A 24286-nucleotide genomic window follows, 5' to 3' on the forward strand; every position below is an offset into this window, starting at 1 on the left:
ATCTTCTCTTCTGCTGAGAAGCATTAAGCTTTGAAATAGCATGATTTAAAAAGTTTTACTTATCCTACACCCCTAATTAACCTTATTCTTATTGAATAAATGAATTAATCTATATGCATTAGTATATATATTTTTTATATTGTCGTTTTCTTATTTATATATATTCTATACTTATATATATATATATATATATATATATATAGTCTATTCATTATACAAATATTATTGGTTATATACATGCATACATGTTTCAGTGAAATCCTAATTTAAAGAAACCATTTCATCAGCCCAAAAAAGGGGTGATATTGAACTGAGTCAAGATTACATTTATTTTTTATAAGATATATTGTAGTGTGGTTTATGAAATATATTTGAGAGTGGTTTATGAAATATATTTGAGAGTGGTTTATGAAATATATTTGAGTGTGGTTTATGCTCTGAAAGAAAGTGTATACTTTGTGAATGTGAGCAGTAAAGGTTTTGGAGGAAGGTATGGTGAAGAAAGGGAGTAGGGGTAAGGGTTGAAGGAAGAGAGAGAAAGTACAATCCTCTCAAGCTGTTGCAGCAGGGAGGTATTGGTATTATATTAACTTGCCGGTTGTTTATTGGATTACGTTTTTGTTTTGATCTGAAGTTATACCCTTATCGCTGTTACTTCCTTTATGGTTGTGCTTTCTTTTCTGATGGCAACTTTTATTATTCATCTATTTTATTGATAAGCTCTATTCATTTATTTGTTTACTTTTATTTCTCGCTTTTTATCTGTTCATTTGTTTCTTGTTTTTAAATTATTTATTTATATATTTATTTGTTTATAAAATATACGTCCATATGGTTAAATTAACAGTCTGTGAACAAATATACAAACTTATTTATATGATTTAAACAAAGGTGGTATACCGGGAATTATATTTTCCACTACCGCAGTGTCTGGAGTAAGTACACAGGCCATGGTTTTCATATCTAAATATAAACTTAATTTCGATTGTTGTCATTTGTTCATTTGGGTTGTTTAATCTTTTCCTCAATACTAGAGTATAAATATATTCTATAAGTTTATATGCTTCATTATAGAGATAGGTTTTTGCAGACCATATACATGAAAACAGGTACATAATAGCATATATTTGTCTATATTAGTGGAGTATTCCATTCCCAAAGCCCTCTAGTTAGAGTACTTAGTTATCGTTTAGAATCAATTACATGATTGGTTTCTTTATGTAACACTGCTTTACAATAATACTTCTCATAGGTATATGTCAACATTCCAATTACATGCATGCTAGACTGATAGATAATTTATGTTAATCGGTTTCGGGTGTTTAATTAGTAAGTATGCAAAATGCACTTACCTTTATCTAGTTGTGTTTCTGTTTGTTTAGTTTAATAAATGGTAACATTTGAGATGGCTCTCTCCTTAATTTAGCTAAGTTATTTATGCTAGCCTATTCTTTGACACTTTTCAGTGAGTATAGTTGCTAATTAGAGGTGTGCCAATTTTTAGTAGATATAGTTATTAATTTGTGGTGATTCGGGACTACTTTGTACTCTTTCAACTCTTCCCTTGGTTCATTTATTAATGAAGATATTGGGAGTGAAGGGTTGTAAATTGTAGTATTACTACTATGAGGGGATCACTATTCATTTTTTATGTCTTATTTAAAATGTACCCTCCAAAGTGTTGGCTTTTAGCTGATTCTACTTTAACATTTATTAATTTTTCACAGTCCTTAAAACTAATAACCTCATAACCGCTAAACATAAATAACAGGGTGAAGTTAATGTTTTAGCCTTCCTATTTTCCATTCGATTAAATGTGTTTTGTTTGCCTCAGTTAACTTCCAGTAGTGTACCAAGAGTGATATGTCTGTAGTATATACATTGACAGTGTATGACCATAGAATTTGTCTAGAATTTTTCTATTTCTGGGTTTTCTACGGTGCATATTTTAGCCAAAGATGTGAGACAATTATTGCTTAGTGGGCATTCAGTCAGTCTTTGACAATTGCAGGTTTTTCTGTTATCACTATAATTAGTCTCCATAGTTGAATTATTTCTCCTTACTATTTTATTATCATGATTTTTTTATGATTCTTTCTAGGTTTTCAGTACAGCTGTAGCTAAGTTTTAAGATGCTTTTGTGAAAGATTTTATGTAGTCTACTACTTGGTGGGAAGTGTTTATCTATAAGATGAAAGAACCTATTCCCAAGTTATTTTTTACCATTAGGTTGAAGTAAGGGGGGGTGAACCAGATTATTTACTACTTCAATTATTTTACTACCTCTAGTCATATTTATATTGCTACTATTATATTTAATGTCAACATTTTTATATCCGCTATTATTTAGTGCATTGTTATAAATATTTTTGTATTTATTGAATATTTCCTCATTAGAGGAGTTATTATTTATTCTACGTTCAATTGATTAAGGTATGTGCTTTCTTCTTTGCTTTTTTCCTCCTCTTCTTTTTAAATAGACATAAATTTACAAAAGGAGTGAACTCTTTTCGGCTTTACTTATGTATTTCAACCTTTCTAAAAAAGTCCTATGTTGTTTGAAATCTCATATCACAGCAATAAATAAAAAAAAGGCCTTCTTAACCCGTCAATCTTACTTTCTTTCTATCATTCGTAATTGTTACCACACAAAGGACTTTCTTTGTAGCTGAGAGCAAAATCTTAGCAGCACACAGCTTGCAAACTTTTTTTGCCTCTAAGTTTCTTTTTTTCTTTTCCTAATAAAATTATTTGTTTGTTTGTTTCTATCCACCAAATATTTTCTCTTCTCATTTATTTTGTTGCTTTTCTTTGTCTTTGTAACGTTTTTATATGTCAAAGTGATGATGATAATTTCGACACTCTACTAAAATTCTGTGGAGTCTGATTAAAAAAAAGTTTGTTCTACTAATAGTGGAATTGTCCCCCCCCCCTCCCTTTTATTTTACTATAGAAATTAAGTTCCCCCTCTTGAATTAGTTTTTGATGGTATAGTCACATTCAGTTTATTTCACACTGTCTGTTGTGCTCTCTGGTCTTTTTTTTAACCTTTGCCAGTTTCGGCTGCCATATTGTTGCCTTGCTTAAATTTTGGCAGATTTTTTTTTAAGCATCAAGAAGCAAGTTACATCATTTTTATCCTTTTTAGGAAATCTGTAACCATTGGAAATTGTTCAATTACTCTTTCCCTCTTTTTGTTATCTTTCATCTCTGTCCTGGTCACTCCCTTCTCATTCTCTCTGTCTCTTACTGATGTAAATCTTGATAAGCTGTTATTGGAGGCAGAGCTTAACTGCATAAAAATGGCTTCCTCTCCTGCTACTACTACTTTGTTGGTGTGACAAAATATTGACTATGTTTGAATTTTTAGAGTTGCGGAAAGAGGTTGGAGAATCTAGTTTGGCAATATATGAAAATCAAATTGATGATTACTTGAAATCTCTGAATCTTTTAGAAGAACAGATTGTCAATGTTTATTTGATGAAAGAAAATGATGAAACTACGATCGAATACTTTAATAAAGAATGTACCCTGTTCAAGATACAAGTGTTGGAAAAAATGTCTAACTTATGACCTTCTAAGGTTGATGATTCCATTGAATGTCTGGAGTTTACTGTGAAAACCAAGGGCCCTAACTTGGTTCCTAAAATTGAGTGCTCTAAGTTCAATAATAAGGATCTTAAGATTGATAAGTTAGCCTTTCTGAATTTCAGTAGGGAATTTCGGAATTGCGTAGTTAATCTTAACTGTGACGCTTAAAGGTAGTCGTTTTGAAAAATCACAAAACTGGTTATAACTTCCAGTTAATTGGATATTGACAGTATCTGATAAAAACTATCAGATAGCTCTAAACATTCTTGCTACAGAAGTTTTGGACAAAAAGGATATAACTGACTCGATTTTTTCTTCTATATTATGTACTGACAGACTAAGTAATGTTTCTGCTGTGAGGAAATTTCTGAGTATTTTAAAGGTTCAGATATATAAACTTAAAAATTTGTTTGGATGGGAATTTTTGGAGATTGAATCTCCTGGGAATAAGTTATTTAGCCACAGTTTTTGGCAATTTACCGGGTTTTTTTTTAAAGACCGAATTAGTTCACAAGGTTGGAAATAATTTTCCATTCCTTGAGGAAATATTAGATAATTGTTCTACAATTTCACATAGATTAGATTTTTGTAATCAAGATTCTTACCCTTGTAAGGTTGTGAGTCCTGTTAAGAAGTTTTCTCATAAGCTTAATTATACCTCTGATATCAAAAACCCTTTCACCTTGGAGAATTTTTATACTAAGGCGATTTAAGCAAATTACAATTGTAATTTTTGCAGAGCTAATGGGCATCAGGGGTTATTCTTGTAGTCCTTATTCTACTTATGCTGTAAGGATTAAAAGATGCAAAGAGTTGGGGTTGTGTTCTAAATGTTTGAGTCCTCTCCATGATGAGAAAAATGTTTCTGTGACAAGAAGAAATTTAGTACTTGTTGGACTTGCAATAGAAAGGGACACTGTAGAATTTTGTGCTCTAGTTAGTTCCCTTACAATGGCCGGTTTAATAATAGTTCAGCAATTCTACCAGTTGTTAAAATATCTGTCGATATAGAGTGTGACAAATAAGTATCATTCAATTGTTTGCTGGATACAAGTAGTGAGATATCATATTTATCTTTTAGCTTCTTGGATAAGTTTTTTGGTTTAGTTTTTCCCTAAAAGGATCTTAAATTCTTAATTAAAACTTTCTTGAGAAAGAGCTAAAAAAGTTGAAAGAAATTAACCTTAACCTGAAGTTCCCTCAAGGAATTTGTTCTATGTCTTTCTTGATTGATAAGAATTTAGATCTTAATTTCTATATTAATGGATTGATTTCTGTAATTGAAGATCTTATGAAAGTTGAGCTAGCTACTGATTATTCTGAGTTGAACAACGATACGTTGCCCATCCATGGCGTATTAGGAGTTGATGTGATTAAATTCCTAGGGTCTATGAATTTCATCAAATTTAGAGGGGGACACATTTGGAAGTTCCCTCGGGGCAAGATTTTGTTTGGAAGTATAGCTCCTTAGATCTTCTCAGACAGAAGAATAGATTTTGAATTATGCTCACACTGTCAACAAATATTCTTCTTGCGATATTAATCATGTTTACTTTGTGTTGGACTCTAAATCAGAATATGCTGAAATTTGGAACAGTTACGAAGAGTCCTCTGTTGATAGAACCGTTGATAGGTTGTATAATGGACATCGTAGAAAATGAGTTCAGTGACTACAATAAGAAGAAATTCAAGCCTTTCATTCTTCTATGTTTTGTCAACAACTGTGATCAGGATAAACTAAGTACTGTACCTTCTAACTACCAGGTAGCCCTGTCGGTGTTAGATCAGGTTTTTCGTAAATTGTCTGAAAGGTATTTGTATCTTGAATATTGTCAGGTGTTTTTGGAACAAGAGAAGAAAGGTATAAAAGAGAGAATAAATGTCAACCCTTCTTTTAGTAAGTACAGTTGGGTGCCGCATCGTTCAGTGTTTAAACAAAACTTACAGTGTATAACAAAGATCTGTCCTGTTTACAATCGTTCTTTGAGAACAGGTGGAAAACCTATTAATGACTGCGCTTATGCCGAAGTAAATTTGTAGTCGGATATGCTCCAATTAATCTCAAATTCAGGACTAATCGGTTCATTCTTTTGGCAGACATCAGAAAGATTTTTCTAATGATTAAGCTAAAAAATGAAATCAATAAAAACCTTTTTTCTTTTTCTTTTTTTTTTAAGTTTGAAAATAGACTAGTATATTTTAGTTACACGACTCATATTTAGGTTTGTATCCAGCCCATTTATTTTAAATTACATTGTGAAGTACCATGTGGAGAAATATCCACCAGGTCATTGTAAGGATTTATTTGTTGAAAGGTTTTATGTTGACAATTTAGTGAAGACACACCAGTCTTCCGCCCATCTTCTACAGTTGTATTGAGACGCTGTAGTGGTTATGCAGGAAGGAGTTTGTTTTTTTTTAAACTTGCTGCAGTAAGAGCAAACTGGTTGCACAGTGGATGAAACTTGATGACAATTACTTCTCTGATGGAAATACATATGAAAAGGTTTTGGGTTACCTTTATGACTTTACATCTGGCAAGATGAAATTACGTTCTTGCATTGTTGGAAGGAATGTCTCTACTAAACGTGACATCTTCTCCATGAATTCCTTAGTCTTTGATCCAATAGGATTGGTATTACCTGTAACTATTAAGGATAATTCTGAGCAAGTTCTGGAAATTGGGGACTTCCTGGGACCAGAATGATATTTTGGTCTCTTGGACGAGTCTTTATCAAGAGCTAATTGGTATTGGAAATCTTGAGTTCAACAGATACTTTGTTGATACAGATTCTGTTGCAGTCTTGATAGTATTTTGTGACGCTTCAAATCAGGTTTACACTATGGCTGAATATTTATATCAGCATGGTGAAGCTAATTTGATTTTTATCAAGGCAAAGGTAACTCCTTCTGTTAAGAGGACCTTACCCACATTGGAATTATTAGCTGTTTATATGTGTGTCAAACACGTTTCTGTGCTGGTTAATATGTACTATTCCAAAATGTTGAATGAAATCATTATAGCTGTGGATGCTCAAGTTGTGGTATCCTGGCTTCTGTCTGATATTGTTAACTTGAAGTGTCAATTTACCAGAAATCATTTAAAGGATATAAAAAGAAACGATTGTTGATTTACATAACAAGAAATATAAAGTTAAATTCAAATATATCAACACAGGAGATAATCCTGCAGACTTTGTTATGTGAGGTATCTCACATAAATAAATTTAGAAGAGAGATGGAATTTGGGTTGAGCGGTCTGTCTGTTTAAAGGGAGATAACTTTGACTGGCGTACCTTTGGCTTGGAGTGCCTTAGTTCAGCCTATAAAATACTCACTAATGCATACACCAGGTGTAAGGATGAGTTAAATGATCTTTCTGTAATTAATGTAAAAAGATTTTCCTCTTTAAATAAGTTGATAAGAATGTTAACTTTAGTTTTTAAATTTATATTGAAAATAAAAGGTGTCACATGTGATTTTAGTCTTAAGGTCAGATCTTATTTAATTAGGTTTACTCAAAATCAATTTCTGGTCAGGGAAAAGAATTATTTGGATAAATCCTCCCGTAATGAGATCCCATTATTGTAATTAGTTTAAAATCAATAAATATTTATTATTATATCATTACTACCAGTAGTGGGAGATTTTGCTTTTAACAAAATTCAATAAAATAGACAATTAAAAGAATCGTTATTGGCATGGGAAAATTTTTCTGATTCTGATACCCCTAAAACTTCAGATTTTTTCGATTCCCAATTCCGATTAATCATGCCAACACTAATCTCTCTCTCTCTCTCTCTATATATATATATATATATATATATACAATGGACAATAACTTTGATAGAGATTTGTTTATAAAAGTTAAAATGGCTAATCTTCAATCAAATTGAACCATCGATGCATATATCACAAATTATGACTCATTTAGCAAATGTGAATCCCTCTTTTTTTCCTTGTACTCTTGAAGAATGATTCATGTTTGGCAGCAAATTTTAACTTTGCTTTGGTTGTTTCCAATGAAATGGCCATGAAAAATTGAAAATAAATCGTTTTTCTTGATATAATTTTTGTTTAACTTTATTGAAACCAAAATTCATTTATACTTGTTTTGGAATTTCATCATAGAATTTTTTAATTGAAAAAACGAAATATCCATTGAGTTAAAAGCATGTAAGTTTGACTATACACCTAAAATATTAGAGATATATATATATATACACACACACACACACACACACACACACACACACACACACACACATTTAAGTCAAGTAGAAAAATATTTTGTAATAAGAAGAGTCTTAAAACTGCTGGAAATACTGAACTATTACTCATTATTTTTAAAGTTTTTCCAGATGACAGTGATATAATTACTAAATTTGTGTCAATATATCTCTATCTGACCAGATTCACTTTTTGAATTTGTAAAAAGTTTTCTCGCATTTTCTCACTTTTTAATCTTTGTTTGTAATCAAGAGAAACGTCTTTCAAAAGAATACAATCAAGTTAGATTAATCCAGTGTGCTAAGTCTTTTTGCTTGGGCAAATGTGTGAAGTTCAATAAAGAGCTGAATAGGAAGTAGACATGACCTTTGTTTTTGTGAGGCTTACTGTGAGTCTGAATGTGGAATAAGTTCTAAAGAAATGATCCACATTTTTTCCATATATTCCATAGTATGGGCTGCGATCTCAGTATGGAGAGGTTTCCAAACAATTATAATATATTGATAAGTTTTCTTAAATTATATTAAGTTGAAAACTCTGCTTCTACAAATACAGAGATTAGAAATTTTCAGAAACAAGAAACTGCTAAATATACAGAAAGTGTAGTTGAGATTGAAATTTCAACCTTTTGAGCTCCTTTTATGTTTATGGAGAGACTTAGTTTATTTGAACAATCATGTTAGTGGACATTCAGACTAAATACCAAGGTCTCATGTATGATATGTAAAAAAAACTGGAATCTGAAGGAGATATCAATCATACCAGTTATCATAGGTACCACAGGGCTTATGAAGAAGAACCTGAAGTCCTACCTAACTAATATTCCTGGTGAACCAAGTGCAAAAGAGATCCCGACAATTGCACTTAAGGGAACAGCGAGGATACTAAAAAGAGCTCTCGGTTGGTTTCAATAAAAAGCGGGGCAATGTTGGCAGCTGGTTTGGCTGCCCGATACCCAGCATTACAATCTTCAAAGGAAGAAAATTCAAAAAAAAATTTACTAAGTAAGGTTAAGAGAAAAGAGTTTTGAAAGCTTTAATTAATTTAACAAAAAACAGGTGAAATGATACAAATGTTCTAACATTTTTCTTGTAGTTGATATTACAACTTGATATAACAGATTTAAGTTGAATTGCAGATTTCGCAGCTTAAAACAAAACTCGTGATTTTAAATTATACTGTTTATTTTATTTATTAATATTTATTTTATTTATTTTAAAGAAATTAGTTTTACGGTTGCATTTTCAAATGAGAACCAGAATCTAATTTGTTTTATAAATTTGAAGTTCATTTTATCTCATTAAATCTTTTGTAAACTTTCAGCAAAAATGGTCTCTCAAAACAGAATCAACTTCTTTGATAAGTTCTGCTTTTGATATTCACACATTTTAAAAATGTATAAATATCAAACTTTGTTTTCTCTTGCAAAAAGTGATTGAAAATTTGAATGAAATATTATATATTAATTTGAGTGTGTCAATTCCAATGAATACTAAATTGCTTTAGATTTACTTATTTTTTGATTATTGATTTTTTTCTTCTGTTTTTTGTCTCCATTCCCAAATATTTTCTTTCTGTTTTCAGAGACTTAGGAACTGTAATGCCTCGACCAGAATTTGAGAATTATTTGCGGTTAGAAGAAATTTTAAAAAATTCCACACAGAGAATTACAATTCATGAAATGAGTGCCTGGTCAGGCCAAGGTCTGGAGGAGATATTTCGATGGTTACAAGCAAATTTGAAAACCAAATGACAAGAATTGATATTTATAGTTGTAATTTCTTCTCTTTTTTCATTATTAACATGAATGACAATTTTTACATTTTGCCATTCTTTAATATGATATTTTAAAAAAGAACATTCTACACATGTCCATGTATTTTTTTCTTCAGATTAAATATTTGAATTTGCAATTTTATAGGATTTACAATTAAAATTCAAAATTATTTATTTTAAACATTAGTTTTTTTCTTACTTTTTTTAAAAGTTATTTCATTTTTCAATAGAGTTTTAATAAAAAAATATTAATTAAAAACAGCTTTGGAAACTTAGCTTTGTAATTAAGAAAGTGTTTTTAAATCTGAAAGAATAACATTATTTTATTAGCCAGAAAATTATCTTTTAGTTGAACCTGTTTTGATTTTATTTTTTAAAGACCGTATAAAAAAAAATTCGGGTTTGTATTACTGTACACATAGATTCGAAAAAGTTGTCAAAAAACAAATATAGAACAAATAAATGTTATCAAAGGCAAGATAAGTTACTTTTCTACCTAACTCGATATAATTCACGTGTTTTTATTCAGTGTAACATGTTTATTCAGCTCGAAAAACATGCAATGTTTACCGATGTATTGGAAAATTCAAAATGGCAGCCGACTGTCTCTCGGAGAGGGTACGTTTGGGAAAAGGTATTATAAATAATAAACTAGACAAAATACTGTTAGAAATTCGCTCAATATATGTTACCGTGACATAAGTTGACATGTATTCGGTTGTTTTCTAACAGTATTTTGTCTAGTTTATTATTTATAATACCTTTTCCCAAACGTACCCTCTCCGAGAGACAGTCGGCTGCCATTTTGAATTTTCCAATACATCGGTAAACATTGCATGTTTTTCGAGCTGAATAAACATGTTACACTGAATAAAAACACGTGAATTATATCGAGTTAGGTAGAAAAGTAACTTATCTTGCCTTTGATAACATTTATTTGTTCTATATTTGTTTTTTGACAACTTTTTCGAATCTATGTGTACAGTAATACAAACCCAAAAATTCAATGAAAATAGAATTAAAATTGCAAAATGCAATTTTGATTCTATTTTCATTGAATGTTTTTTTTTATAGGAATATACTCAAATGTACAATTATATTATAAACGTTTATTTTCATTCACATCTTCATCTGTATATTTCTCTTGTTTTTCTTGTATGAAACCAATTTATTTAAATATACAGTTCCTTGATTATTATTAATACATTATATTAAGTCGTACAATTTATGACAATACGGATACTTAATGTCTTAAAAGATAATGTTATAATCATGTACAGTGGCAGATCAGAGGTGTGTCAAAGAGCCTTTAAAGTACATGCATACATACTAACTGGGCCTCACACTCGTTGGTATGACATTCACAAATTGAAATTGAATGAAATATTTACGATTGAAAATTCAATTTCTACTGTCTGATGAAAGGAGGTAAAAAATCTCATCCATAACTCATGTTCTCAATTCATTTACACAGTCGTTTATGGTAAAATGGAACTTATTGACAAAAGAAGAGCTTCTATTGTGTTCTTCAACAGTGTATAGAAAGTGTAAGTAGTACATAATATAAAAAAAACTGACAATGGGAGTAAATTGGAAGATGATTTTGTGCATGCCCAATATTCAAGTGTCTCTTTTCACCGTTTTAAGTGAAAAGACTCTCTCCCTGGTTAAAAACTGATAAGGGAGACAATTCAGTAAGGTTAACAATCTTCTCCTTTTTATTTATTTTTTTTTTTTACATGGAGATCACCACTTATCAAGGCCCATAAGCCACTCGGGTATAAGGGTTATTTTGTGTACAATAATCAATGGGATAATATCGTAATAATAGTTGGTATTGGAGATTTGATAAAGTGTCTTACTTAAGGGGGCGATTAATCAGGAATTTGTTTATGTTGGACTTGAAGATTTCCAAGTTGTAGTCAGGTGGGAAACAGGCAAACGGAAGAGAATTCCACAGGCGTGCACTTCTCAGAAAAAAGCTATGTTCATGGAATCTACGTTTTGATTTAGGCACAAATAAAGAGTGGGGGAAATTACTGACAGTTGTTTTAGCTAGACAGGTGTTTATCATGAAGGATTGGTGAGGGGGGGACCAGAGATTGGAACTCGGACGAGCACTTGCCATGGAGATAACAATAAAACAAAGATAGGCTCACAACGTCCCTTCTGTGGGAGAGAGGTTGCAGGGAAGAGAAGAGAGCATCCCCCACTAAGCCACAAAGTTTATTTTGTACTTTATCAAGGCAGGATAGGCTGTTTTTTGCAGCTCCTGCCCAGATATAGCAGCACTATTCCATCTTTGGACGTACTTGGCTTTTATAGAGATAGAGAATTGCATCAGTAGTGAGATATCTTCTGGAGCGGTAGAAGGATCCTACCATTTTCCCAGCGGCCCGGGCAACAGATTTTATATATGTGTTCCATTTCAGATCAGGAGTAAAGGTCAAACCCAAGAGCTTGTCAAAACATGAAGCCTCCCCAAGACAAGAGCCATCCATTTCAATTAATGCTAGATGAACAGAGTGTTGATGATGTAAAGTTAGAAGCTTGGTTTTAGATGCATTAAAAGTAACCAGCCATCTCTTCCCCCACTGAACCACGTGCTCAAGATCAGAGGAGAGAGAATCAGAGAGAGCTTTGTCATTTACGGCCTTTGATGTCTTGCCGTAGATTGTCATGTCATCAGCATAGATGTCAACGAACAAATGAATTAAGTATGTGTTTTGGGAGATCATTGATGTAGATCAGGAAGAGAGTTGGGCCCAGAATGGACCCCTGGCGGACCAGCATTAATACTGTGGGCCTCTGATTGCTGCCCATCAACCACTACTCTTATGAGCCTATCAGAGAGAAATAATTTAATTATTGAGAAAACATTTCCAGTTATACCGTAGCTGGAAATCTTGTGAAGTAGGCCCTTATGCCATACCTTGTTGAAGGCCTTTGATATATCAAGAGCAATTGCCCTAGAAAGGAAGTCTTTGTCAAGAGATTCACTAATCCTATGGGATATAACTGTTAGCACATCAGCTGTAGATCTAGCAGAACGGAAACCATATTGCATATCACTAAGGAGGTTATTTCTGCTGAGGTGGTTGACTACTTCTTTATTTAATATGGATTCCAGTAACTAACTCATGACACACAAGAGACTTATTGGTCTGTACTGAGAGGGGGATGACTTATCATCTGAGTTCTTAAATACAGGGAATACTGATGCGGTTTTCCAGGGTGTTGGAAAGCACTTCTCCTTAAGGCAACGCTTAAACAGTTTTGTAAGTATGGGGGCAAGTTCTAGTCAAAGCTTTTTCAACACTATAATTGGAATTCCGTCTGGGCCAGTTGCTTTACTGGAATCAAGGTTCTTGATTAGTTTGGCGACCTTGTGCACAGATATTTGTATGTTGGATAAGGTGTTGTCAGTTGTAGGAGGAAATATGGGGAGTTGATGCCCTTCGTCGCAGAGGGTAGAGTTAGCTGCAAAGTTCTTGGCGAATAGTTTGGCCTTGTCTGATGCTGATGAGATGACCTCAGGTCCATTGATGATGGTTGGGATGGAACGCACGCATCTGTTCAGGATCCTGTTTGCTATTTGCCAAAACTGGTGGGAACCAAGTCGCTGCTCAGCTACTTTGGATTTGACGGACTGAGCATATAGCTCTCTTGCATTTTTTATCACTCTTTTACAGTGGTTGCTGGCAGTCCTGAAGGCAGCTTTAGTCTCAGTACATCTTAGAACTGCGTGCTTGTGGAACTCTGTTCCGTCTGCCTGCTTCCCTCCTGACTACAACTTGGATGTCTTCAAGTCCAACGTAAACAAATTCTTGATGAACCGCCCCCTTAAGTAGACACTTTAAATATCCACACTAACGTACTTTACTTACAATAACCCTTATCCCTGAGTGGCTTCCGGGCCTTGATAAGTGGTGAACACCTTGTAAAAAAAAAAAAATCTATTACGTTGGTAGCTATGGAAAAAGTGATTTCTGTGCACGATGGCAGCAGCACATTCTGGGGAGGACCATGGCTGGCTGTTAGGTTTTTGTTGGAATTTTTTGGATGGTATGAATTGGTCTATGCCTACAATTAGCCATTTGGTCAGGTCTGATACTATAAAGGATACATCCTTTTTAAACATGGAATGCAGAGGTAGATCAGATATGAATGTATGGAAGCTATCCCAGTCAGCCATAGAGTATCGATATACAGTACGGTGGAGAGGTACATCTGAAGACTTACTGAATTTCATTTTTATCTTAACTGATACAACTGTGTGATCGGAGGATCCCAGGGGAGACAGAACAAAACATGAACATAGCTCAGGGGAAGTTGTGAGAAAAAGGTCTAGAAGGCTTGTATACTGACCGGTAGTACCGGGCACATGGGTGGGTTCATGAACAATCTGAGTGAGGTCATAGGCAATGGCAAAATCATGACAGAACCTCCCCTCATCATCTGTCTTATTTGAGTGGATCAGCCATTCCACATTATGGACATTGAAGTCACCGCAAATGTGAATGGTAGCTGAAGGATGAGCAGACAGGATGAGGTCAGTTTTCTCAGATATTATGCAGGAAATGAGGACTGAAAGACAGTAACCCCGCTGTTGTGGGGGCGATAGAGAGCAAATATGAATGCGTTGGTGTAAGCAAGTGCAACCCGGGAGCACATATAATGTAAATTAGGGTCTTCTCTGGAGATATCTCTACCACACGGGAAGCCATCTTTAATGTAGGCGCATATTCCATGTTCATGGCGATCTTGGGGGTCAGATTTAGATATTAAGTTAGAGTATCCTTTTATTATGAACTCATCTAGGGAAGTGGTCGGTCCTATACCAGTTTCGCTTAGAAAGAGTAAGTCCAGTTTCGTCTCCTGTAATTGGGTTTCAACCTCTGGAAGGTTGGAACGTTGACCCCTGATATTGGAGAAGGAGACATGGTAGTAGGGGTCTACGTTGGAGGATGGGGTTCTAGGTTTATTCGTGTTTTTTTTTGGTTTTTTTGAGATATTTCATGTTGAGTTTTTGGGGTTTGTGGAACAAGTCAACAGACTTGGTTAGAGTAGGACAGAGAAGGAAAGTAAGAGAGAGAAAGAGGAAATTTTTTTTTTTTTTTGTAGCACATGATAAGGTAAAGCTGTAACAATTACCCACTAGTATGGCATCGAGAGGCCTCAACAGAAACTACTGCATGGTCCAGAATCCATTCAGCAAATGGCAATACAGCAGCCCCAGTACTTTACACCTGCTGATAGGACAGCCTCCTTAGTGGTTAACCAAGATACGGGTCCCTGACTATCAAGCGGGTAATGTCAGCCCAAATGAAACGTTTACCTCCAGCATCCTTACTAGTGACATGGCCACAAGGATAGACATAGAAACAGAAAAATTTCCGACATTTCAGGCTACTGTTCACGAAGTATTACCGACCTGGAAAGCAGCTTTTTCTTCACCCTTTGTCAGAAAAATCACTCATTGGAAATGAGGACTGAGGGACAAAAAAGGAGAAGCGATAGTTACTGGAGCTGCCGATAACACAACCACAGTGTATTATCTACTCTTCATTAAAAAAAAAAAAAAATATATATATATATAAATAGAGAAAAATAAAAATAAAATAAAAATGTAAGAACTTATTAATATCTACTTATAAGTCCATTACTCCGTTCTCAGTTTAGGAGAATAGTTGAAAATAATCTTCCCTCACATAATTATGCGTAAATATTTTCTTTTCTTTTTTGCTTTATCTAACCTCGATAGAGAATGATTTGAGCATTCGAGCTTTACCTTTATAAGATACCGTAATGGAACTTTCAATTTGTGAGGTTGGGTTTTTTTTTTGTATTTACTTTGGAAGAACCCGTTTAAAAGCTGGTTAATTTGGCTTGGGTACTAAGTTTAGACTGGTTAAGAAATAATGCATACTGCTGAGAAAAAGCATTTTTCAGTGTTTAGTTAATAGTGCAGATATAATTTGGAGAAAAAAAAAACAGAAAAAAAAAGCAAAAGAAAGATAAGTGCAGTTGAAATGTTAAGAAATTTAGTCAAACCTGGAAAAAAATAAATGAATCGAAAATAATGTCTGCAATACATAAGTTTTTCTTTTTTATCAAGGCAGGTGGATTTCAAAATTATAGATAGAAAATGGCATAACTTAGCTTTTGATGATCTTTGCAAAAGAAAAAAAAATCACGGTATTAAATGTATGGTTCTTCTGGTTCAGCTACAAACTCAAGTATTTTAAATGAAGGGACTTCTTTTTTTAGTTAAGCAGTCAGTTATTTGTTTATTTGTTGGTATATTCAAGAGAACTCTGCCATTTCTTTTCTTTCTAAGATTTTGCTCAAAATAGCCATCTCGATGCAAAGCCTTTCATCTAAAATGAGTGAAAACATCAAAATAATCTGCAAATTTGTTTTGCAGATTATTTTGATCTTTTCAGATTCATCCTTTATCTGGATAAATTCCAATAATAATTTTCTGTAAAATATGCAAGCTTCCGATATGTCAACCATGTCTAGTTTTTCAACAGCTAGTGTGCTTTTGACCATTTTCTAATGCACTTGGACTGCCAGGTATGGCGATATATTTGTTGTTATCGTCAATCAAAAAGATTATGTAACCTCCTTGAGATCCTCCGTCAGTCAGCTTAGCGAATGAAGCACTACTATCGACAACAATTAATATTTGCACGTTTTATACATTCCACATTTGTCTGCGTATAAAACTTAATGTATTAACATTTTAGCTAAGATCAATTCTAGTCTAGGTAGTAAGCCAATAACTTGCCTGAGTTTGATAATTTCTGTTGCGGATATTTTGTCTTTAATGTTCCTACCTGTTTCCACTGGAATATATTTTAATTTCTTTACATACTCTTTCTGTCTGAGTTTAACATTTTTATCATTTTGTTGGATGTCTTATCATACGTACTGAAACTCTGCAATTTCTTCAGATTTAACTGCAAATACTTAATGGATCTTGTCTATAACTTTTCTCTGAAAAATTTCTGCAACACAAAAATCATCCACATATGGGTGGCAATTATACCCTGCAGTTTGTTTGCAAAATGCCTTGTAAATATAGCCTGATCATATTTTGAAGCTCCTGACTTCATTAATTCCTCCTTGAGTGTGAGATACCAAGACCTAGAAGCATCGTTCAAGCCATATACATATTTGAAGAGTTTCTAAATATAGCCCTGGGGCACAGTCGCTGCTTTAAGCGGATCCAGATAGACCAGCTGACCCAGCTCCTTGCTTTGCAGAAATGTTGTTTTGATATCCATAGATTTACACACCCAATGCTTGGTTACCATTATTGCTAAAACTTCCTTGGAGCATGTGGGAGAATCATTTCTTAGGTTTTCAGCATTCTTATCCTGACATATTGTTGTATTGTTGGTATCATGAAACCGATTGTATGATCATGTAAATGTTGCTGTCTATTTGTCATATATTCATATCTGTTCATGTGCAGTTGTGTGTGTGTGGTACATGTATTTTGGATATACGTTAACTTCATGCGTTGTTAATCTTGTCCACCTGGAATGCATCTTGTTCTTGGAGGGAAGACTGGAAACCTGTTTTGGACGAATATTCATTCACTCCAAGACGATGATTGGTTTTATATAGTTTTTTTATTCACCTTCCAGGTGTTGATCGCAGAAGAATGGAAAGTGGATGTCTTTGCATTCGTGGTTACTTTGAGGTCTTATTTTCATACACGTCAGCGTCCCTCTCCCAGTGAAGGGGAGGGGACGACCTGTTAAGCCATCCGCTTTTCTCTACGTCCAAATCCAAACTCACTGACTCCAGCTAACCTGATCACGTGACTCACATGCAGATCCCATCAGCTGACCCTCACTTCCAGTAAAACATGTCTACAATATAATTTACCATATTTCTTTCTTATGTTCGACCTGTTTCCTAACATTCCTTTCCCCCTTTTTTATCAAAAATGTATGGCGGACATACATTTTCTTCTACCCACATTTACTAAGAAAGGAATACCTAAGCTCACCCCACTGGCAAAGAAAACTGTCATACCATTATCCAATAAATAATAACATCTAATAAATAAAATAACATCCACAAATAATATCATGTGGCGTGAATCCTTGTGCCCTCGAAGGTCAACAACTCCCCGTGACCCCATGGCCTCCATCTCGCATCTTAGGATCATACAGAGATCATGATAATCTCTCATCACAGCTATACACGTTTCCATAAGCACATGACTCATACGAAATAAAAGATTTTCCTTATAACATTACGAGAGCATTTTCCTATGTCTCCCGCCGAATTACAAATCCAGAGAAAAATCCCACGAAAAACGTAAACAAAAAAAAAATTCCACGACCATCTCAAAAACTAGAATAAATACCAACTGAACCCTTGACTCTTTCAAAATTTAAGAACTAGTTGACCCCTTACTCATAACCCAGTAGTGTGTCTTTTTTTTTCTATTTCTTACTTCGGTACATTGCTTAAATCTTCTTATTTCTTTCTCTTTTCCCAATTTTATTATTATTATTATTTTTAATTAATTAACAACATGTTCTTACTTTTAAATTAATAATTATTTAAATAAACCCTACAAGACAAAGATCACTCCTTCTCCATTATGCGAAAAAAATACATGTCAAAGAACAAGAAAAACCTGCACAATACTGATTCGAGAAAACATCAATTACATAAAAATTATAATAATAAAAAATTCCTTATAAGCATTCACAAAGTCTAATCTCACCAAGAATAAAATTCCAAATAACAAAACACAGATTCGTGGAAACCCAAAATTTTCCATGTCATCAAATTCTGAGGTTGGCTGCATCACCTTCACCATTTCACAGAATATCATAAAAAAAAGATTTTTTTAAAGCACAGTCGTTTACAAAAAATACATAGACATTTGCGATTAAAATACATAGTTGTTTCCAAAAAAAAAAAAATGATTCTATTATAAAGTTCTAGACAATCCTTCATCAACTTAAAAGTTCAACAACAAAATAACAGATCCATGGAAACTAAAATTGTCCACGTCACCAAAACTCTGGGATTTTCAGAGAAAAAAAAAATCACCTTTTACTTATCTGAGTGATTCGTAACATTATGGCCACTTCTGCCATTATGTCTTCTTCCCCTTATGCCATGTTAGGGGCGTTCCATTTGCTCCCTGACGCTGGACAGAAATATATTCCATTCTGCTATATTGGAAAAACATTTTTTTTCCCAGGTCGGTAACAGTGACTGCCTTCGAGGCATATAGCTTAGCGGAAAATATGGGATTTCCGCACATGAATTCTCGTTTACTCTACTCGAAATCAAGGGAAATCCCAATTTGAAAAAAAAAAATGTAAAAAAAAAAAAAAAAAAAAAAAAAAAAATGGAATCACTCTACGAAAAAAAAAAATTTCAAAATCATCCCATTTACATACGTACACATAATTAAATTAATTAAATTAATCAGCAGCGAAACTTTTACTGGATGTCATCAGTCTCTATATAACCGCCAGAACAAGTGATTTTTTTCCAATCATCCATAAAACACAATCCCCTGTAGACAACACTTGTGTTTATTTATTAATCTAAAAAAACATACATATTAAAATTTCATTATGCAGTTTACATCCATTTACATACAATGAACAACATTTTTCCCACACCAGAAAAAAAAAAAGAAATTCCCAAGAAAAACACGTACAAATTGGAGAAAAATAAGATTTCACATTGACAGAAATCGTCCATTGTTTCACACAAAAAGAACACCGAGTATTACAGTTAACAATTTCGACACTTACACATTTCAAATTCCATAACAAACTTTTCTGATTGACATGTTTCTCTTAAGCTGACAGGTCTTTTTCAACCACACTGTAATTAAAATTCACGTATTTTCTATTTCTTCTTTTTTCTTTCTCTCTATTTTTCACATTGTCTGTATAAATATTTTTTCTTCTATTTCCTGTGTTTGCAATTTTCATATTCAAAATCAACAATTCGTTATTTGTATGTCTATCGATCTATCTTTTTTTTCTTATTTCTTCTATTAATTTTTTCTACACAGTAACATTCTTCTTTTTCTTTTTAAGGTATCGTTCTTCTATCATTTTTAATTATTAATTTAGCATATAAATCTATCTATCTATAAATCTATTAGTATATAAATCTATCTATATATAAATATCTATATATAAATCTATCTATTAATTTTATTAATTTATTTTTATTTCGGACTATTAGTCTCATCCTTATTAGTTGTTGTTTTTCATCTTTTATTGGTTTGTTTATTCACAATGTATATATGGCCTTGCGTCAGAGGAATAGTTCGTCTAAACGTTGTGAATAAACAAACCAACTGAAACGATGAAACAACAACTAATAAAGATGAGACTAATAGTCCGAAATAAAAATAAATTAATCAAATTAATATATATAATGCTAATCTAAAAATGACTTCCAATAATGGAATAATATATATAAATCTATCTGTATATAAATCTATCGATATATAAAACCTATCTATATATAAATCTATCTATATATAAATCTATCGATATATACACCTATCTATATATAAATCACTCAATATATAAATCTATCTATATATAAATCTATCGATATATAAATCTATCGAGATATACATCTATCTATATATAAATCTATCTATATAAAAATATATCGATGTATAAATCTATCGATATATAAATCTACCGATATATAAATCTATATATAAATCTATCGATATATAAATCTATTTATATATAAATCTAACTATAAATACATATCCATATATAAATATATCTATATATAAATCTATCGATATATAAATCTACCTATATATAAATCTATCGATGTATAAATCTATCGATATATAAATTTATCTATGTATAAATTTATCTATATATAAATCTATCTATATATAAATATTGATATATAAATCTATCGATATATAAATCTACAGATATAGAAATCTATGGATATATAAATCGATCTATATATAAATCTATATTTATATAAATCTGTCTATATCTAAATCTATTGAGGTATAAATCTATCTCTATATAAATCTATCGATATATAAATCTATCTATATATAAATCTATCTATATATCAATCTACCGATAATAAAATAAAACTGTATATAAATATCTATATATAAATCTATCGATATATAAATCCATCGATATATAAATCTATCTCTATATAAATCTATCTATATATAAATCTATCGATCTATACACCTACGAATATATAAATCTATCTACATATGAATCCATCGATATATAAATCTATCTACATATGAATCCATCGATATATAAATCTATCTATATATAAATCTATCGTTATATAAATATCTCTATATAAATATACCTATATATAAATCTCCCCATATATACATCTATCGATATATCAATCTATCTATATATAAATCTATCTATATGTAAATTAATCGATATGTAAATCTATCTATATATAAATCTATCCATATATAAATCTATATATAATTATCGATATATAAATCTATCGATATATACACCTATCTATATATAAATCTATCTATACATAAATATATCTATATATAACTCTATAGATGTATAAATCTATCGATATATAAATCTACCGATATATAAATCTATCTATATATAAATATCCATATATAAATCAATCGATATATGAATTTATCTATATAAAAATTAATCTATGTATAAATCTATCGATATATACATATATCTATATACAAATCTCTCTCTCTCTCTCTCTCTCTCTCTATATATATATATATATATATATATATATATATAAATCTGTCTATACATAAATCTATCGATGTATAAATCTATCTATATATGAATCTATTGATAATTATATTAATCTATATATAACTCTATCTATATATACATATTGATATATACATCTATCGATATATAAATCTATCTAAATATAAATCCATCGATATATAAATCTCTCTCTATATAAATCTATCTATATAAAAATATTAATATATAAATCTATCGATATGAAAATCTACCTATATATAAATCTATCGATATATAAATCCATCGATATATAAATTTATGTATATATAAATCTGTCTATATATAAATCTATCGATATATAAATATTGATATATAAATCTATCGATATATAAATCTATCTATATATAAATCTCTCTATCTATATATAAATCTGTCTATATATGAATCTATCGATGTATAAATCTATCAATATATTAAACTATCGATATATAAATCTATCTATATATGAATCTATCGATAATTAAATCAATCTGTATATAAATATCTATATATAAATCTATCGATATATAAATCTATCTATATATAAATATTGATATATAAATCGACCGATATATAATCTATCGATATATAAATTGATCTAGATATAAATCTATCGATATATATATAAATATATATATAAATCTATCGATATATATATATATATATATTTATATATAGATAGATTTATATACAGATAACTTTATATATAGATAGATTAATATATCGATAGATTTATATACAGATAAATTTATATATAGATAAATATATCGATAGATTTATATATAGGTAGATTTTTATATCGATAGATTTATATATAGAAAGATTTATATATATATATATTTAGATATATATCTATTTATATATAAATCTTTCTATATATAAATCTATCGATATATAGATATCGATATATAAATCTATCGAGATACAAAACTATCTATATATAAATCTATCGATATATAAATCTATCGATATATAAACCAAGCTATATATAAATCTATCGATATATAAATCTATCTATATATAAATCTATCTATACAAAAATATCAATATATAATTCTATCGATATGAAAATCTACCTATATATTAATCTATCGATATATAAATCCATCGATATATAAATCTATCGATATATAAATCTATCTATATATGAAACTATCTATATATAAATCTTTCTATATATAAATCTATCGATATAAAAATCTACCTATATATAAATCTATCGATATATTAATCTATCTATCTATAAATTTATCTGTATATAAATCTATCTGTATATAAATCTATCGATATATAATCTATATATATATACATCTATCGATAAATAAATCTATCGACATATAAATCTATCTATATATAAATCTATCGATATATAAATCTTTCTATAAATAAATCTATCGATATAAAAATCTACCTATATATAAATCTATCGATATATTTATCTGTATATAAATCTATCGATATATTAATCTATCTATATATAAAGTTGTCTGTATATAAATCTATCTATATATAAATATATCTGTATATAAATCTATATGGATATAAATCTATCGATATATAAATCTATCGATATGAATCTATCGATATATTAATCTATCTATATATAAATCTAACAATATATAAATATCGATATATAAATCTATCGATATATGAATCTATATATATATATATATAAATCTATCTATATATAAATCTATCTATATATACATCTATCGATATATAAATCTATCTATATATTAATCGATCGATATATAAATCTATCTATATATAAATCTATCAATATATAAATATATATATATATATATATATAATTCTATCGATATATAAATCTATCCATGTATAAATCTATCTATATATAAACCTATCGATATATTAATCTGTCTGTATATAAATCTATCTATATATAAATGTACCTTTATATAAATCTATCTGTATATAAATCTATCGATATATAAATCTGTGGATATATAAACCTGTTTATATATAAATCTATAGATATACAAATCTTTCGATATATAAATTTATCTATATATAAATCTATCGATATATAAATCTCTCTCTCTCTCTATATATATATATATAAACTATCGATATATAAATCTCTCTCTCTCTCTCTCTATATATATATATATATATATATATATATATCGATATATAAATCTATCTATATACAAATCTATCGATATATAAATCAACATATATAAATCTATCGATATATGAATATTTCTATATATAAATATCGATATATAAATCTATCTATATATAAATCTATAGATATATAAATCTATCGATGTATAAATCTATCTATATATAAATATTGTTGTATAAATCTATCTATATATAAATCTATCGACATATAAATCTATCGAGAAATACATCTCTTTACATAAAGCTATCTATATATAAATCTATAGATATATTAATCTATCGATATATAAATCTATCGATATATAAATCAATCTATATGAATGTACCAATATATAAATCACTCGATATATAGATCTATCAATATATAAATCTATCTATATATGACTCTATCGATATATAAATCTATCTATATATAAATCTATCGATATATAATCTAACTATGTATAAATCTATCCATATATAAATCTATCCATATATATATATTGATATACAAATCTCTCTATATATAAATCTATCTATATATAAATATTGATATATAAATCTATCGATACATAAATCATTCGATATATAAATCTATCTATATATAAATGTATCCATACATAAATCTATCGATATATAAATCTATCTATTTATAAATCTATCGATGTATAAATCTATATATATATAAAACTATCGATATATAAATCAATCTATATATAAATCTATCAATATATAAATCTATCGATGTATAAATCTAT

The 24286-nt window shown here is 30.4% G+C and overlaps 1 protein-coding gene across 3 annotated transcripts in view; it reads left to right on the forward strand.

Moving 5' to 3' along the window:
- LOC145284728 (ADP-ribosylation factor-like protein 16) overlaps window positions 1-19564 on the forward strand; it is a 301276-nt gene extending 281712 nt beyond the window's left edge. For 2 of the 3 annotated variants that reach the window (XM_080133660.1, XM_080133658.1), the window contains exon 5: window positions 9406-9778. In XM_080133660.1, coding sequence (XP_079989786.1) covers window positions 9406-9574 — 169 coding nt within the window. In that variant the 3' untranslated portion in view covers window positions 9575-9778. Of the gene's footprint in view, window positions 1-9405; window positions 9779-17255 lie in introns of those variants that run through there. The other variant, XM_080133659.1, reaches the window with a different exon arrangement.
- The last annotated feature ends 4722 nt before the right edge of the window (window positions 19565-24286 follow it).

The sequence above is a fragment of the Euprymna scolopes genome, chromosome 9 (genome assembly GCF_053919585.1).
Source record: "Euprymna scolopes isolate OS-2025 chromosome 9, ASM5391958v1, whole genome shotgun sequence".
NCBI classification, from domain to species: domain Eukaryota; kingdom Metazoa; phylum Mollusca; class Cephalopoda; order Sepiida; family Sepiolidae; genus Euprymna; species Euprymna scolopes.